Source organism: Plectropomus leopardus, chromosome 13, assembly GCF_026936395.1.
Source record: "Plectropomus leopardus strain MGB_pleo_1.0 chromosome 13, ASM2693639v1, whole genome shotgun sequence".
NCBI classification, from domain to species: domain Eukaryota; kingdom Metazoa; phylum Chordata; class Actinopteri; order Perciformes; family Serranidae; genus Plectropomus; species Plectropomus leopardus.
Genome location: NC_142188.1, coordinates 9,440,308 through 9,457,945, shown reverse-complemented (window position 1 = coordinate 9,457,945; position 17,638 = coordinate 9,440,308). Strand labels below are relative to the sequence as shown.

The following is a 17,638-nucleotide window of genomic DNA, read 5'->3' as shown; positions in this document are numbered from 1 at the left end:
TTTTTTCCATCAGGTCTGTTGCCCTCTGATCAGGAGGTCAGTCCTTTAACCTCCGTGCTGTTGTCACTCAGTTATGGAGGACTGAAGGTGAATGAGTTGTTTGATCAGATGCTGGTTGCACATAAAGATTATAATATTCCACCCTGCAGCGCTGCCAAGACACAGAAAATACTATTCCCACATCAGACATCAGCTCAGACAGATTGTTTTGTGAGGATGAGAGTGTGAAGCTAAATATCCCTGCCAGTGTCCCTTGTGCTCCGTCAGGGACTCTCCATTGACTGGCTGGCAGATTAATTGAATTCCCACGTGGGAAGCTAGAGGCATGAATGTCTTTAGCTACAATAAACACAATAAAATAACCCGAGCTTTGTGTTGGTGCGGCTCTCAGAGGTTGATGGTGTGTATGCGATGTGTCTCCGAGGGTAATGTGTGGAGTCTTGCTGACTGTGCTAATGATCTGTTGTGTTCAAGGATAATTAGTTCTGGCTCTTATGGCAGCTTTCAAAGGGATCAGGGTGCATTTGTTATTATTTTACAAATAGTTGGGGCGTTTCCAATAACTGGGTCAAATCTATTGCACATCGGCATCTCACTATGATGAATGCATGAGTGAGGCTGCTGTAGATACACCTACTGTATGTGTTGTTGAAACTCACTCCAGTATGTAATGTAATATAAAAAAATTAATCATTATATGACAGTGATAGATAATGATACGCTGTTTATATTCCTATAACAATATGAAAGCTTCTATCTTTACACCACTGATGAGTGTAGTATCATAATGACTACAGTATCAAGTAGTAATCAATAAACAGGTCTCAATTCCCAAACACAGGTGTTTACATAAACCTCTGCAGACATTTTGACATGTCATAGCAACATTTAATAACAATAATAATGAATGATTTCCATTTGTGTGCCCTGGTATTAACGCATGCTGGCCCACTAACATGGCTTAGAGCCATAATTAGTGTTATTAATTACACCTCTGTCTTTCCTGTTATGACAAGTCAAAATGAACCGCATACTTTGAAAACAATCTTATTTCACAAGACTTTATGTACAATGATTCATTGGCATTTTAGGACCATAATGCTGCCTAAAGTTTGTTTTTATGAACTGTGAAATGAACTGGTTTTCCCTTTAATCTGCTCATCGCAACTACAGCAGAATTAATATTTTTATGGTTAAGTTTGGGCACTAAAAACAGTTAAAGGGGCAGTTCACACCAAAAATATATATTTGTCATCTTACCTGTAGTGCTGTTTATCAACCTAAATTGTTTTGGTGAGAGATGCTGAGTGTTGGGGTGACTGTACCTTTAAGGTTAGAGAAAATTTTTGGTCTTGATTAAATCATCAAAAGGTCAACACTGACTTGAAGATATGACATTTACTAAATTAACATTTAAATATCAAAATCTTCCCCAAAAAAAGGGTCCCAGACCTCTGGTTTGGCAAAATAATATAACATTTTTGGATTACAAGATATTGCCAATGAACATATTTGCTGCCATCAAATAAACTGCCTTCAAAATTTATCAGGCAAAAAAAAGTACTTAAATGAATTTCCAGAAGAAAGTACTCTCACTCTCACTTTTTAAGCTTGCGTAATCATCTCATCACCACCAGAGCACCACAACCTTGTAAATGACCCAAGCTGACGTTGCAGGTCAGACAGTGTCACGCAGAGTCAATGACATGAAGGTGAAACAAGAGCAACCTGCAGAAGTCACATGTGTTACAGTGCTATGTATCATATGCTGTCAAATTAAACACAAATCGTAGCTTTATGAAACCAAATATATAAACCAGATATAAAGCAGGAAGCCAGTAACTACTATATATATTCACAGTTGGCAAATTTTAAACTGCAAATGCAAAAAAATAAAATAAAAGGCCAGTTTCATTTATCTTCCGTAGCCTCCAGCTGTAATTTTTAAAATATTTCGTTCAGTGTTTGTTTTCATGAGATAACGCTAGAGACTTAAACACAATTCTTAGCTGTCTTTGCCATCCAGTCCCCTGGGAAATAATCTCAGTAAAAAGCAGAAACACTTTCCCACCTCCTGTCAACAATAATGGATGGTTCCCCTTTTTTTTCTCCACAGAGTAATTTCTTCCCCAGAAGAACTGTTGACTGACGATTTACAAATATTGTATTTCTTTTCATACTGTATAATTGGTCGTCAATACAAAATAGCTTTTTTTGTGCAGTATTTGTGCCGACTGACATGAGTTTGTGATACTGAATTTGTACATTTCTTAACCCTTTGAACCCTGAGGAAACTGGATTTATTTCTTTCAAAAACGAGATTAGACTTCAGCTGTGAACATAGTTTCAGGTACAGTCTTAGAATTACTTTATATGCTGCGCACCTTGAAATTTTACAAAAATGGTTAGATGAAGAGCCCCCTGATATCACGATGAGGTACATAAAGCTTTTGTCTATATTACCTCTGGAGAGATTATCACATGTGCAAAGAGATACTCTGGAGGTTTTTCTTAGGGGCTGGTCCCCAATAACAGCATACCTGACAGAAGAATGGTTAAGAGTTGTAAGGATGGGCGTAACTAATATAACTGAATAAGTATGTTAAGGACCATCATTTATATATCTCACTGAATGAGATCAGTGCTATTGCTGGTATTTTTTATGTTTTGTTTTGTTTGTTCTATCTATATGTGCCTAAGTCTGTTCTTATGTTGTAGCTTTTATTATGTCTAGTCTTTACTGTAAATTAAAAAAAGAGGGAGAGAAAAAAGTGGGGGGAAAAAGAAATAAGCAAGTTGAAGAAATATTACTGAAACTGCAAGTAATTAGTAGTTTTAGAATTTTTTTTACTGTATTAAAACTGTATTTATAACTAAGAAAATTAAATATCTAAATGTATCTTTCATTTTTTTCAGGTAATTCCTTTGTTTTTTGATTTTCTTCTTCCTTCTTCTTTTTCTAATCTTCAGGCAATTTTCTTGCACTTTTTTATTATTTTTTTAATTTCATTTCATTAATTGCTCTTTTTTGGGGTAATTTCTTCTTTTTTTGCTCATTGTCATCTTCCCATGTTTTTGCTCAGGTTTCAGAGGGTTAAATGAAGCTGCAAGCTACAGAAACTTCTTTGGAGAGTGACCTTTAAAACCTGACAGTTTTTATGAACAACAGCAGAGTTATGGTAGCACTTACCCCCTTTATAATGTGATTAAAATCTCACTTTGAACGAGTTTTTTTATACTGTCCTTTAAACGACCACTGTAAGATGGACAATAAAGAAATATATTAAACAGGCGACAATAAAATATTTTGTGTTACTGGTGGACAGAAATCACTGGTTTATTTTCAATTTTCAGTGAAAAGCTTAGCTTAATATTTCACTCATAATTATAAAACACAAAGGTTTTGCATTTCATTAGCGAAAAACAGTTCTTGTAGGCCTTGTACTCTATAAGCAGATGGACTGAAGCGAGCTGTTGGATGAGTAACAGCTGTGAATTAGTCTCCCCTTCGTCCTCATCGCTCTTATAGATGCTGACAGCTGACCCTTATCTCCTTCTCGACCATATGGGATCATTTGGACTTTATCCAAATCTCTAATGTTAATGTTTGTTTCAATCGATAGCTTTGTTTTCGCTTTCTTCTCTCTCCTTTCTCTGTACTCTTTCTTCCCTCTTTTCCTTTCTTCTCCTCATTTCTGCCTCATGTTCTTCATATGAAACCCTGAACTTGCAAGGTCATATGTAGACCTGACATGTTGTGTTAATTTCCCCTCTATATCATCTTATAACCTGCTGAGCTGTGCATTAAATCAGAAGTTGTGTCAGCCTGGAGCAGCCAGTTAATGGGAGCCAAGGTTGGGGCACTTTGGCCTTGTTTTTACAGTAGTGATGAAGAGTGGAAAACACAGCGTGCAAATCAATGTTGTTCTTGTTCTCTCTCTTGCAGTCTCAGCAGAAGTGCATTGTGATCTTTGCCTTGGTGTGCTGCTTCGCCGTGCTGGTGGCGTTGATTTTCTCAGCGGTGGACATTTGGGGCGAAGACGAAGACGGGATCACGGAGGAGAACTGTAGCAGGAACTGCAGGTGAGAGCTGCAGAACCACAAACACACACGTGTTTGACTTGTATACTCGTCAAATAGGTATGATATACTCGTCATAGGTTACGATCTTAGTGGCCGTTACTGAGACATGAAATTCAAACCAGGAGGCCCAATTTGAGTACACGAGTCTGCCTTTCTGTCAGCTTTTGTTTGTGTTTGGGGGTTCTTTTGTTGGTGTGTACTTGTGACGTCACATACCAGCCCGGAGAACAGGTAAACAGTAGACAGCAGCAGGAACAGAAGTCTTTGAAAGCTTTTCAGTGGTTTCTTCTCTTTCAGTTACTTATTCAGCCTCTTTTGCAAACTCAGTGCAGATGTATTTGGATCACTGTTTTAGCGCTGCTTAGGAGGAGACGGACAGTAATTACACACAGTGCGGCATTGCATCCTGCCAGTTAAGGAACTGAAATTAGCGCATTTACACAGGTGTCGTGTTCCCATCAATGCAGATCGAAGCCGGAGGCGATAAAAACCCGTGTCTACTGCAGAGTCATTAGACCTGGGTGTGAATGCAGATCATATGCATTACCATTGAATTAAAAAGCCAAATGTTAGTGTTTTTTTGTGTAGTGGGAATGAGGCTTTAGGCTGTTTATTCATTCAGCCAGTTACCATTGCCAGAAATTCTGATTTTTTTTTTTTTTAGCTCCAGTTTCAGACCATAAATCAATCCCAGGCTGAGACACATTGCAATCCAGCAGGTTTAAGCCACTGGCAAAGGATAGAAAACTGCAGTGTAGAGGCTGCAGGCCCCACAGCATTACTTGCAGTAATTCAGAGGGAGTACTATATACTGCTCTCTCAAAGTGAAAAAAAATGGTGCAGGCCAAGTAAACCAATACATTAAAAAATCTGATCCTATTGTAGCCTCCCCCGCTGCCATGAAATGATTACCAGGCTCTTCTTAAAGTTTAAACCAGACTTTAATAACTTTCTTTAGTCTGTTTAAGAATATGGATCCCCAGAAAAAAAGCCCGGTAACCACTGCAGTATGACCCGGCGGTCCGGAGTGAAACTAGCTGATCAGCAGTCATTTTCTCTGATACAGCACTCCCTGCTTTCCACTTCCTACATGGTTCCCCTCCATTAGACTCTTATCATCCAATTTACCATTCAGCCTTGAATTACTTCCCTCGCTCTCTCTCTCTTTCTTTATGTGTGTCCATCCAGTCGCTCCCTCCTCTTCCCCAAATCAGCCATTTAACAACCTTTCAGAGAGCACTATCAGACATCCCTCTCTTCCACTTAAGGCTGAACATGTAATCCAAACATGAAAAGCTGAATTGGGCTTCCCTCCTGCTCTGAAGGACGGCTAAAGTTTCGAGAGATGAGAGATGAATACAAAACTGAGGAAGGGATGGGGGGTGAACCAGATGAAGAGAGAGAGGAAGAATTGGATAACAAGATAGATTTGGGGTCAGAATGAGTCAGAGATGAACCTATTCATCAGCTGTTCGTGGCTGTGTGACGGTGTTGTCAGTTCCGAACTTAGCTCAAATTTCAGAAATGCGTGCTGTCATTTTTACAGCCATGCGTTGGTATTTATATCCCATAAGTTTAATGACAAAGTTTTACAGTGTCATGCATCATATGAAAGATCTATAACATGCACAAATGTAACATAATTGATGATTTCATAAAGTGTTTTGCTCAAAGCGAGCTGCAGTACACAATAGGAAAAGTGATGGATTACTGCAAAACTGACACATTTATAATGAGGTGCACTGAGGCTTGCTCACACTCCCCTAAATTTCTAAAGGTGCTTGTAATTAATCAAAGAAAATGCAAGTCTCTTTCAGACAGAATTCACTCTGAAAATTATCCAGAGAATAACTTACAAATGAAATTCATGACTGTTTCTTCTTAATAATCTAAATACAGCAGACTGATCCTTTTATCCTGCCTTGGTTTTCTTTCTGGGCCTTTTAGCAGCCCAAATAATGAGTCAGCAGCTTTTTGTTGTTTGTAATGTTGTAATTCAGATATGTAACACGCAGCTGGTTGTTTTGTTATGTAGATTTCCCTTTAATCTATTTCTGTCTGCATAATGAACAATGCTAATGTCTGGATTCAGGAACAGGAGACCTGAGATGGCTTGCTGCATTTTTGCATCTCCATTAAAAAAAACAACTGATGCAGATACTAGATGACCATAATTTCTTCACTCTTTCTCTGACAGTACAAACTCATAATTTAATTCAATTTGATTTATACTTTCCCTATGAGGATGAAAATTATGAGCTATGATTGCAGTAAAACATGTTGTTTGGGTGTGGGAGCAAAGTGGTATCCTCTTATCTGATAGCATTCAAATGACTGATGTATCCTGGTGTCAGATGGATGATAAGCAGGTTAGTATTGATCTATAGTTGCCTCATGGAAGGGCAGAAACAACCAGACTCACATCCACTTATTTTCTGCAGCCACTTAGTGGACACCAACATTATAACCTTAGAATAAGTTTGAACCATAAGCAAAGTAATGAACGGAGCCACCTTGACATGCTAAGTCAACAAAAAACGAGCTTAAAACAGCCGATTCAGTTGGGTATATTTTTACATTTTTAGGCAAAGAAAATGTTACAGTTAACTTTTATGAACTGGAAACACACTGTGAGAGAATCGAAGTTCCAAGACGACACAACCTCCCAAAACAAGTTCACAACTATTTAAATATACAAAGTGCCATGGATACACATTGCTCCATCCTGACTGACAGGTCATCCACTTGTCATTTGCAAGATAGCGATACCCTAAAGTATACCCTGTTTTATCGTCTATTCTACTGTACATGGAGCCATTTTTTACAAAACTGAGAATCACTCTGTGTTACAGAAGACATGAATCTAATTATTAAGACCATAAATTCATTAGCAAAATGTTTACTGAGGCATTAAATCATGAGAGACATAGGGTCATTTTCTCACAGACTTCTATACAATCCGATTTCTTTTTGCGACCAGAGTCGCCCCTGCTGGCTTCACGAAAGAATGCATGCTTAAGTCAAGTCAAGTCAAGTCAATGTTATTTATAAAGCCAATTATCACAAAACACAGTTTGCCTCAGAGGGCTTTACAGCATACAACATCCCTCTGGCCTTAGACCCTCACATTGCCTAAGGAAAAAAAAAGGCTATGTCCACTTTTTATACATGGGTTTGAACTTAAAAAAGAGCTGTTTCAACTGGCTCAAATGCACAGAGCATGCACAATTTCGTGCCTCATGAACTCCATTTACAGATCTGTGCTGCAGCCAACACAAAATAAGACCAGCTTGAGAAAAACAACTGAACAACCCACAGAAATACCAAACTGGCCAAGAAAAAAACTATTAAATAAACTGACTGGAGCAAAGCTGGCTTGGCGGCTCCAAGAATAAACAACCAGTTTGTGGAACAACATGGAATACAGCAGCCTATAGTGAGCTTAACCAGTCTCATTAGTCGCAGCAAATTATTGGCTGTGAGTCAAAATGTCAGGAAACACCTGGGAGAACAGTTGTGACAGACAGACAGACCAATGCAATAAACTTGCAGTCTACATTAATTAGCATATAACACAGAAGATCACAGTGAAAGAAACATTTCATTAAGTGGCTCAAGCTCCAGATAATTGATTAAAATTTACATACTAAGTGTGCTTACCATGACAACAGTGTTCTGGTTGAGCCAGATGAAACATTGTACTTGACATTTACCTTTAAAAAGACACAGCATGCAGGGAGCGGTGCAGCAGCAGCTCCTGTGATATCCATATTAATGTCCTCGCTGCTGTACACTGAGGGCAGCACACGAGAGGGTGGATAATTTATATCAGGAGTCAGGGGCTGACACTGGCACATGCTGTTACTCTAAGTGTGCTACAGCTGGCACACAAGCACCTGCATGTTTAATTGGCATACTTAACATGTCATTGTGATGTTTGCAGTTTGTTAAACATGTGAAGTTGTCTCGGCCCTGACAGCTCTATAATGGAGTGAAATATGCTCTGCTTTCTGGAATAAAACATCAGGAGGGAGAGTTTATCATTCTGATCCAGCTGCTCTTACCTACTGCACGGTGAAGATTCATTATCATTCAGAGAGTGAGGGATTTTATATCCGGATACACTCTCTCTCTTTCTCTGCCTCGCTGTCTCATGTATGCACACACACACTCACATACACACACAGTGAAGTTTACACCACTTAGGTATTGGCTGCTGGGGATGAATCACACCCAGGAGTGTGCAGATGGGTTACAATGGAGGGGGACCAACACTGGACATCAGAGACTGAATAAATCGATGAATCACTTGCAGCCAGAGACGGCTGCCTCCCTGCTTCCTCCACTTTTAATACCAAAGCCTGTTTAAAATACTTAGAACCACCATTCATCACACCTTGCAGCCATTATGGTGAACTGAGAGGATTTCTTTTAAAATAAGATCACCACCCCTCCTCTTCAGTCTGTTTTCCATCAGTCTCCTTCTTCGTCTTTTGTCATTGTGAGGTGTTTACTGTTGCCGTCCTAGTTTTTGCTGTCTATATAGAACAAAGGAGAAGACTCTACGCTGTGTGATATACACGTTAATCTTTTCTATAATTTCATTACAGCTTGCTGGTTTCTTCGTGCCTTGTCACACTTTTTTTTTTCATTTTACTCACTCTGTGTCGAGTCCTCAAGCTCTGTGGCTGACAGATGGAAGAATATCCAAACTCAGCAACATATGAGCCAACTTCACTTGTGATTGGCTCAAACTACATATTTTTCCTCTTACCTGTAGCGCTATTAATGAACAAAATTGTTTTGGTATGAGCTGCAGAGTGTTAGAGATAGAGACGTCTGCCTTCTCTGAAATATAACTGAGCTAGATGGCACACAGCTTATAGTTAATAACAGCAATGTCTCTCTCCAGAAATCCAGCTCGGTCTCAGTCCCAACTCATCAAATATCAACACTTGGCCTGTTGCCCTTGGCATCAGACACTGACGCACTGAGGGGCCCATTAGCTGCAGTATGAGATGCAGTACACTGGGACAATTTTTGACTCTCTGGGTGACTTTTTTTTTTTTATTTTTTTACAGTTTCCAGAAGCTGCGTTGATTTGGGCATGGTTATCCCCAATCCATATCACGTAATGTGGATAAACCAATCAAAAAATCAAAGTCAGGTGTCAGTCAATGCATTGATTTGGTTGGCAGGAGTGGTTCAGTTAAAAAATGTTTCCAACATGAAGCTGCTCACAACAGGATCTGTGGACTATCTTGAGTAATCGGGCACCTAGATTGATAAATAACACTTAGGTAAGTGGAAAAATATGTGTTTTTTAACTTCGGGGTGAACTGTCCCTTTTACAAATTGATGGTCATTTTCTTGAGGAGAAATCAGCATGTCATTATCACAGAGGGTACGAGTCCTACAGTTTGACCCTTGGCTACTTTCCAAAACCTGACTGGGCTTTACTTTAGCTCAGAATATATTTTCAAGCTGCGGGCTGGCAACTGTCCTCTCACTGTGATGCCAGTACATTATCACCTGCAGCACATGCTCTCACCAGCACGCCCTTGAGTACAGCCACTTGATAGACCCCGAGCTGTCACATTTTAGCCAACCCTGTGCTCTGAGGGGCCTCTATCCTGTGCTCTAAGATCCATTTGGCATTACAAAGCCGTCACTAGGGAGTCGGACAGCACAGACTCCACTGTGTTTTACAAACAGAAATTTGAAATAAAAGAAAAATTTTAAAGTATATCTTTCATAAAATAAAATCACAAGTCAAAAAGAGGGGAAACAGATAATTTACATGAAAATATGATGAAAACATCACCCACTACATTCCAAAAACGTACCAACAAACACTTACCAACACTTGCACTTTTGCTACAGTTTTAAACCTTGTATGCATCTTTACCGAGAATAAATGTTATCAAACAAATGATGAACAAGGAACAAATCAAAACACAACCACATCAAAAACATCCTACACTAATGCACAAGCTAATTTCAAATTTGCACTACTCAAAGGTAAAACAACTTTGAGAAGAGAGGCACTGCTTGTAGTGACAGACCTACAGAGATTTGTCACCCGATTCAATAGCTCTCCTCAGCTTAATGTCGTGTTTTTGTGTTTTTCAGCTTGTTGTTTTGGTTTTTGTAGCGAGTGGAAGTTATGAATCAGCAATGAGCACAGAATAGATTTGTTATACAAGGCACCTATTGAACAGCTAAACTAATCTGCAGTATATTTAATATGGCATTTTATATAAAATCCATCCCCTCACACAGAATTGAGTGCAGAAATGGTTCTACTAGTTTCATGAAAAGTGTTTTATCCAGAAATGTAATCGACCATGCAGGTGCAGCAGAATAAATATCCAAGTTCACCCCCACTGAACAACCTCTTCTCATTTATATTTCTCTTATAACATCTGCCTGGCAGAAATCGAAGTCTAAGCAGGATACAGAGGGAATGTGGTGAGCGCTGGAGCTTGATAATAGCTTGGTTCTGTGTGGCTGCAGATCTAGGGCAGCCACGGCTAATTCAATCTGTTGACTCCAGTGCTAATGCTCCTGTCGCTTTCAGGCAGTCCACTGGGGTAAAATGGGAACTGGAGATACATTAGGGAGAGCTGAGAGTCATGGTTAGCCAGATAACTTGACATTACACCCTGGCAGAAAGCGCAGGGATATTCACGGTGATATATAACATTACAATGCAAAACAATTATCGCTGAGAACATGTTCCACATCATGTAGCGTTCAGCTCAGTTGTACAGCTTTATGACACCCAACTGCACTGAATCTTAAGCAGATAATCTCAAGAATATTTCATGCAATTCACTGAACCTGTCAAACAGTGGATTGATATTGCCTCTGCATATGAATTAATGATGCCTGCTGCAACTCCAGTATATTAGACTACACCAGACTGCTGATGATGACATTACAATGCACCATGTGAACGTGCAGGGAGTAGTGTTTATGAGAAACCAACAAGAATACAGAAAAAAAAATGAGTCACTTTTCCCTGACTAGGTGTAATTGAATCTGCATTGCTGACAAATCTCCACATCAGCCTTCAATTATTCCCCAGCCAGAGGCAACCTGCACCAGATTTAATGATGCTTAATGGAATCTAAAGGCATGTGTGGTGTAGAAAACTTGATAACTCTCATTAAGCCAATGGTCCAGAGGAAAGGTGCTGTTCGCTAATTTGTTAGCAGAGTATAACCTCATATCAGTGGCACCGAGACTCATAATAATTCTGCCGCTAATGCAAACAGATAATTGCTTTGTGAAAGAACATGATTTCCTTAGCTTTTTTTTTTCATTACCATGTCTCTGTGGCTCATCCTAATGATGCTCTTTCTAAATTTCACTGTGTTTGTTCTTTACTCGTTCTTTCTCTGTTTATTTTTCCACAGAGTAGTGCTTGTGGAGAACATCCCGGATGACATCTCCTTCTTAGACAATGGTACTTCACACCTCCCTCTCTCAGTGGGGCTGTACAGCTTACTGGACCGAGCTATCCGGGTCGTGGAGATAGTTTCCCCACTGTGGCTCCTCAACTCGTCTGATTATGAATCCAGCTTCCAGCCTGCTGCCAGACAGGTACAAACCAGCAAGCCTACAGAGATTTGACCCTGAAGAAGTTTGTGCGCTTATTCAAATTTTATGTCTTTTTTTTTACCTCTTTGCTGTCTCCTCCTCGCGGAGGGAGAAGTAGCCTACTTTGAGAAATGTATAAAAGTATCAAATTAAAAGTGTTCGCTCTGCAGAAAAATGGCCCATTTAGTTATTGACATTATGATCATTACATTATAATTTTGTTAATGATACACCAAAGCATATTGGAGCATTTTACTGTTGTAGCTGGTGGATCTGGGGCTGCTAAACTAAACACAGCCAGTACCAAACATAGGGGTCGGGCCACTCCCACAGGGTCACAAGATAAGTCTTCGGAGACCTGAGATGATGTCATAGAATAAGTGTAGATGTTGGGGGGGATGCAAGGGACACGCTCCCCTTAATATTTATTATATGCATTTGTCACCTACCTAAACAATACATGAAACTATCTATTTTGACAAGAATGAAGACATTCAAAACATAAACGGATGCAGATAAAAGCAGAAATAAGTGTACATAAATTCACCAGATTGCAAGTTATTTAGTGTTTGATGTGCAAAGTTTTCTGGTGGAAACCCCTCCAAACCTTCCATTTCATTTATGTGTCTCCCATGTTTAAACAAAACCTATGTCTGGTGGCCAAACAACTACCCTAATTTGTGACCATATTTTGGACTTCTCACTAATCTATGTTTATATCATGACATTTTGGATAATTTTACATTTTAACAGTTACTTAAACAAATCCACTGGAGAAGATTTGCTGCAAAATCATTCTTTGGTAGAACTGCAACAACTTTCAAATAAGAGCCCCAAACTTAATACCTCTCCTTTGTAACGCTGCTGGTTTGCTCGTAAGTGAAGTTTTTGTTTGTTAGTTTATTTGTTTGTTTTGTTTTAGTTTATAGGTGTAGTAATTGCCTGACGTGGGCGTGAAGGTGTGACAGAAGAGTTGATTTGCTTTTTTCACATTAGCTGTTCAACATTGTGGCTATTTGATGTTACATCCACGTCCTCAGGTCATTAAGCAGAGTGCACATCTGCTACATCTGATATTTATCATATCTTGAAAGGACATTAGAGGCGAAATTGTCTCTGCTTCAGCCAAATTAGACAATAAAGTCAAAGTAGACCAAATGACAGTATGATACAAGTGCCTGACGAAAGTGACCAGCAGAGCGGCAAATCTATAACTGTCTCTGTAGAATTGTACTTTCTGGTAAAACACAAGTCCAGACTCTTTTCAGGCTGCTTGAAGTGAACTATTCATTTTGGATTTGAACAGGATGTGGTGTTATTGACAGTTGCATGGAGGGAATTGAATAGAATAGAGTATATCAGGAAGACTAATGAAAGCCTGAGGCTGCTGATTGGAAAATAATAGCTCCTCTCCAAAGCCTCGGGCCAGAGGAGAGCTAATGGCCTTTCAGCCTCCAGCTCTCTGCTAAAAAGCTGCCAAAAAAGAGACACCTCACTGAGAGGGAGGCTGGACTGGAAAATTTAATACACTGTAAAGGCAAAGTTACAAAAAGTGGAGATGGAGATGCTCTTGTAGAAGGCAAGTGCACTGCATGTCTGTTTATTGCAAACTTCAGTTAATTTAAAAACATGTTTTGTTACCACAAACAGGCATAGAAATCACGACAGCTCATCAATAACTCTTGATGGTGTCACAATATTAAAGAAAATCTATGCAATACACAAGAATCTTCTCTGAATACACAATGCATGAATTTTCGGTGACAGCAGGTGTTTTGTGATGTGTTTTTTCCTGCAGGGCAGAGCACTGCTGTCCAGGCTGCAGGGGCTGAAAGCTAAAGGGATCCAGCTGAAGATCTCCAGCGGACCAATCGACTCCACTGAGCTCGGGATGCTCGCCAAACACTGTCAGCTCTCACTGTATTATAAATTCTGTGTGTCTGTGTTCAAACATGCAGCTCAGCTCTCTCTGTTGACTCTTCACTCTGCCTATTTGTCCTGCTCAGCTCTTTCATTCTTTACATCTTTTCCTTCATTTGTTTTTCTGTTTTATTTTCTTGTTGATCCTGTTTTAATCTGTCTTAATCCTTGTCGTTGTTTCACATGTAACTTTCTTAATTTCCATCTCTCCTTGTCTGTCTTTTTGTCTTTTATCTGATCTCTGTGTCTGTTTCTCTCTCTCCATTCCCAGATGCTGAAGTCCACTATGTGAACACAACAGCGCTGACCAAAGGCCACCTCCTCTCATCCTTCTGGGTGGTCGACAGGAGACATATCTACATCGGCAGCGCTAGCATGGACTGGAGATCCCTGGCCACAGTACCACAAGACCCACCACACATCACACACAAACAAATGCATAATCACACAAAAACAGAGGTTGGGGCAGAAAATACAACATTGTAATCTCATCAAGTCTGAAGCTGCATTTTAACACAAATTCTGCAAAGTATAGGTTATTGAAGCCTCATCAGGCTATAATTCTGGGCCCCTGAGCGAAGTGTCAAGGCCCCCTGTCCTTCTTGTGCAAAATGTCTTGCAGATTAACAGGTATCAGCCAGGACAAGACCCCGAAGAGACACAAAAAGTCCATAATGAGATGCAAAGGAACTGCAAAGAGACACAAATAGCTACAAAAAATGTGCAAAACAACCACAAAAAGACACAATATTCCCTAAAAGAGACACAAAACCATAAAAAAGAAGCATAACAGCAACAGAGACGCAAAACTACAACAAAAAGGTCAAAACTACCCCGTCTCTGTGTGCATTGCTCTTATCGGGGAGAGGTGTTTGGACTTTTTGCATATCTGTGCCCCAGGGTCCATTTCCTAATGATCTGCCTGTGATTACAAATCACGTCTGACACCCGCTGTTGTCATTTTGTATCCAGTGGATTTTCATGGGATTTGTATTTATTTACGAGCTGTAATCCCCTAATGTAAAAGGCTTTGATAGTGGTTTGCTGGCTTGGATTCATTTTATTTGAAGTACACAGCCCTCTTATGCAAAAGGGTGTCCCTCCTGAAAATTGCATCATCTGAAATAAAGATAATGTCAGTGTTAATTAAATTGGAAACATCTGCAGACTTTAGATATTTATTACCAATATGCAAGTCCTTTACTTTGAATCACTCAAAATTTTAAAACGAAAAAAGTTTACAGGTGCCGAATGATCACAGTTGTTAGATTGCTGAATTGATTTTTGTTGATATATTTACTTACTGAATTTAAAGCCTGAAACACATTTAAAAAAGTTAGGACAGCTTGTTAACACTCTGTCACCACAGCTTTGTTAAACAACACTCAAAGTGTTTGAGAACTGCGGACACTCAATGTTGAAGTTTAAAGGTTTTTTTTCATGAAGATTCGTGAGTGGGCCCCCAAAATTTTTTCAGATTCAAAGACAGCATGTGTAGAAGAATGAGCCAAAATCACATCTAAACACTATGAGAGATTCATTACTTCATTCAGAAAGTTGGCATTGCAAGCAAAAGCCTTTTTGAACATTAATTTAATGGATTGAAATGTTAAGATTTATTTATCAGTGTGGTTTTATTAAGTTAATACCAATGTCTGGTTTAAATTTCAATTGAATAGCTGCATTAGAATAAGTGTAATGAAAAAATGCTTAATATTTATTTTCATCACTGTTGAAAAGGATTTGCAAATCATTGCATCAGATCACACCTATCAGATCACATTCATACAGATAGTGAGATTATTTTTTTGCATGAGTTTCATGTCAGTGTCTTCAAAAGTCATGTATTGAAAGGAACAGATTTGTATGGGTGTTTGGTGGGGGCTTACAAGGTGAGGTGGCATCCCAGAATAGAAAGTGGCCATTCTTTCATCTTCACCCTCAAAGCTGAGACTCTTGCACGGTTCATTAAAGTGTGGACCCATTTTTTAGGCTGCTTTATCTATAGAAACCCCAAGATATAAGGGGCACTGTGAGTGTAGAGGTGTTTTGAGGGAGATTGAATAGGATAGGCTGTGTCAATAAGTTTTCAGTGAATACTTTGCTCATGTAAACACTGCGAAGGAAGAGAAAGAATGTGCAGAGTGACAGAGAGAAAGAGACGGCAATTTAGGAGGTACAAGCTGAGAAGCTGAAATTGAAAAGTGCCTCTTTGAAAGAAACATGCAGCAGAGAGCAAAGAAAAAAATGAGAACAGGGAGAAGCACTGTAGTGTCTTCTCAAACCCTGCTGCCATTGGAGATTTGCTGTGTGTGTGTGTGTGTGTGTGTCTGTGTGTGTGCATGTGTGTAGATGCATGGATGTATAAATATAAAAGTGTTTAAGGAGTAACATCAGACAGGTCAAGATTACTAAAAAAAAAGGAACTCTGATTTTGATGGAGATTTTTGTTGACGATGACAAAGATGTTGATGTTAGTGCGGGCTCTCTGTGTCCACGCTGATTGTGGTCTAACAGAGACTGTGTTTGCTCTCCAGAGAAAGGAGCTGGGCGTGTTGGTGTACGACTGCAGCTGTCTGGCTCTGGACCTCCACAGAGTGTTCAGCCTCTACTGGGGGCTCCAGTATAAAGACTTCATCCCCTCCTTCTGGTCCAAGCGCCTCTTTGCCCTCTTCAACAGAGACGCACCGCTGGAGCTCACTCTCAACAGCACAAAGGCTCAGGCCTACGTCTCTGTAAGTGACAGCTATGGCGTTAATTGAACTTACTTAAAGGCTCTACACACCCACACGGGTGTGCTGAGTTACTCTAAATGATTCAACCTCAGCTCAGGTTGAAAATAGGCATCTATATGTGATATTACCAAACATGAACGTGCAAAGATTTAGTATGAAACTGGGACTCAGTTGCAGGGAAAAACAGCAACTACCAGTTTATCAAATACAAATCTTTAGGAGATCAGGCATCATGAATGCAGTCAGCGAAGGCAGAAAAATCAGATCAAGGAAATCACACAAGAAACAAAGTCCATAAATCCAAACAGAGTCAAGCAGGGCTTTAAACACACAAGGGCTGATTACTAACTCTGCTCAGATGAGTGAAACCAGACTCCAAACCAGGGTAAAACACATGAGGCAATGGCGTAAATTAGTAACCATGGGCTCTAGTGCAGGCTATTATGACAGTCCCTTTGGCTCCTTAGTTACCACACACACACACACATACACACGCACTTAGATATACACACACACAATTTTGGCGTACATATAAAATACCATCTATGCGTTGGATTTTACAGTGGGAATGTGTTACCTAGAATTTTGTATTTGCAAAGTACAAAGGTCAAAGGGAAAGTTACCACAAGTATGAATAGTGCTGTGAAAAAGTTCTGAAATGTGACAACAAGACCCTAAGAGTAGAGGAGATTAACATTTGACTGTCCTCCTGAAATGACGGCAGACCTTTTCAGGCATTTTTAGTACGATAACCTCATGAGTCACTACAACCACTCTCCTCTTCATATAGACAAGAGATTATAGAAAACAAGAGACAACAGAGCAGCAATACATATCAACAAACAACACCATGTCCCGAAAACTGGCCAGTTACAGCTGCACACACAGTTTACCCACAAAAGTACAAACACACAATGAAACAGAAGCTCAGTGGTGACCTGACTCCGCAATAACGACAACCTTTTAAACAGGGGGCACTGTAGCCCATCAGATACCCCAAATCCCCCTGAAAAAGCAAGTGTACTCACCTATTTGGATGGTTCTGCCTCTGTCTCTGAATGGTTAGGCCTGCAACCGAAAAAATGTAAATATGAGGGTTATCTAATGCTGCATATGTGTGACCTCAGAATATTCAGAATAAAGACTTGCCCACTATTCATATGAACAGCCTCCCATGTCAGAAAAAAACCATCTCAGAAACTCCAAGATAATTGTATGAGGGGATTTGACCACTTGACATCATAAATGTATAAACATAGTGGGCAAAAGTCAATGTTTGGTCACCTTTTTTATTA

The 17,638-nt window shown here is 39.6% G+C and overlaps 1 protein-coding gene across 3 annotated transcripts in view; it reads left to right on the top strand.

Moving 5' to 3' along the window:
• The window catches only part of LOC121954911 (inactive phospholipase D5), a 70,033-nt gene that overhangs the window by 48,938 nt on the left and 3,457 nt on the right, over window positions 1-17,638 (top strand). For all 3 annotated transcript variants that reach the window (XM_042502654.2, XM_088086975.1, XM_088086974.1), the window contains 5 exons: window positions 3,947-4,083; window positions 11,505-11,691; window positions 13,487-13,595; window positions 13,880-14,007; window positions 16,146-16,343. In XM_042502654.2, coding sequence (XP_042358588.1) covers window positions 3,947-4,083; window positions 11,505-11,691; window positions 13,487-13,595; window positions 13,880-14,007; window positions 16,146-16,343 — 759 coding nt within the window. The remainder of the gene's footprint in view (window positions 1-3,946; window positions 4,084-11,504; window positions 11,692-13,486; window positions 13,596-13,879; window positions 14,008-16,145; window positions 16,344-17,638) is intronic.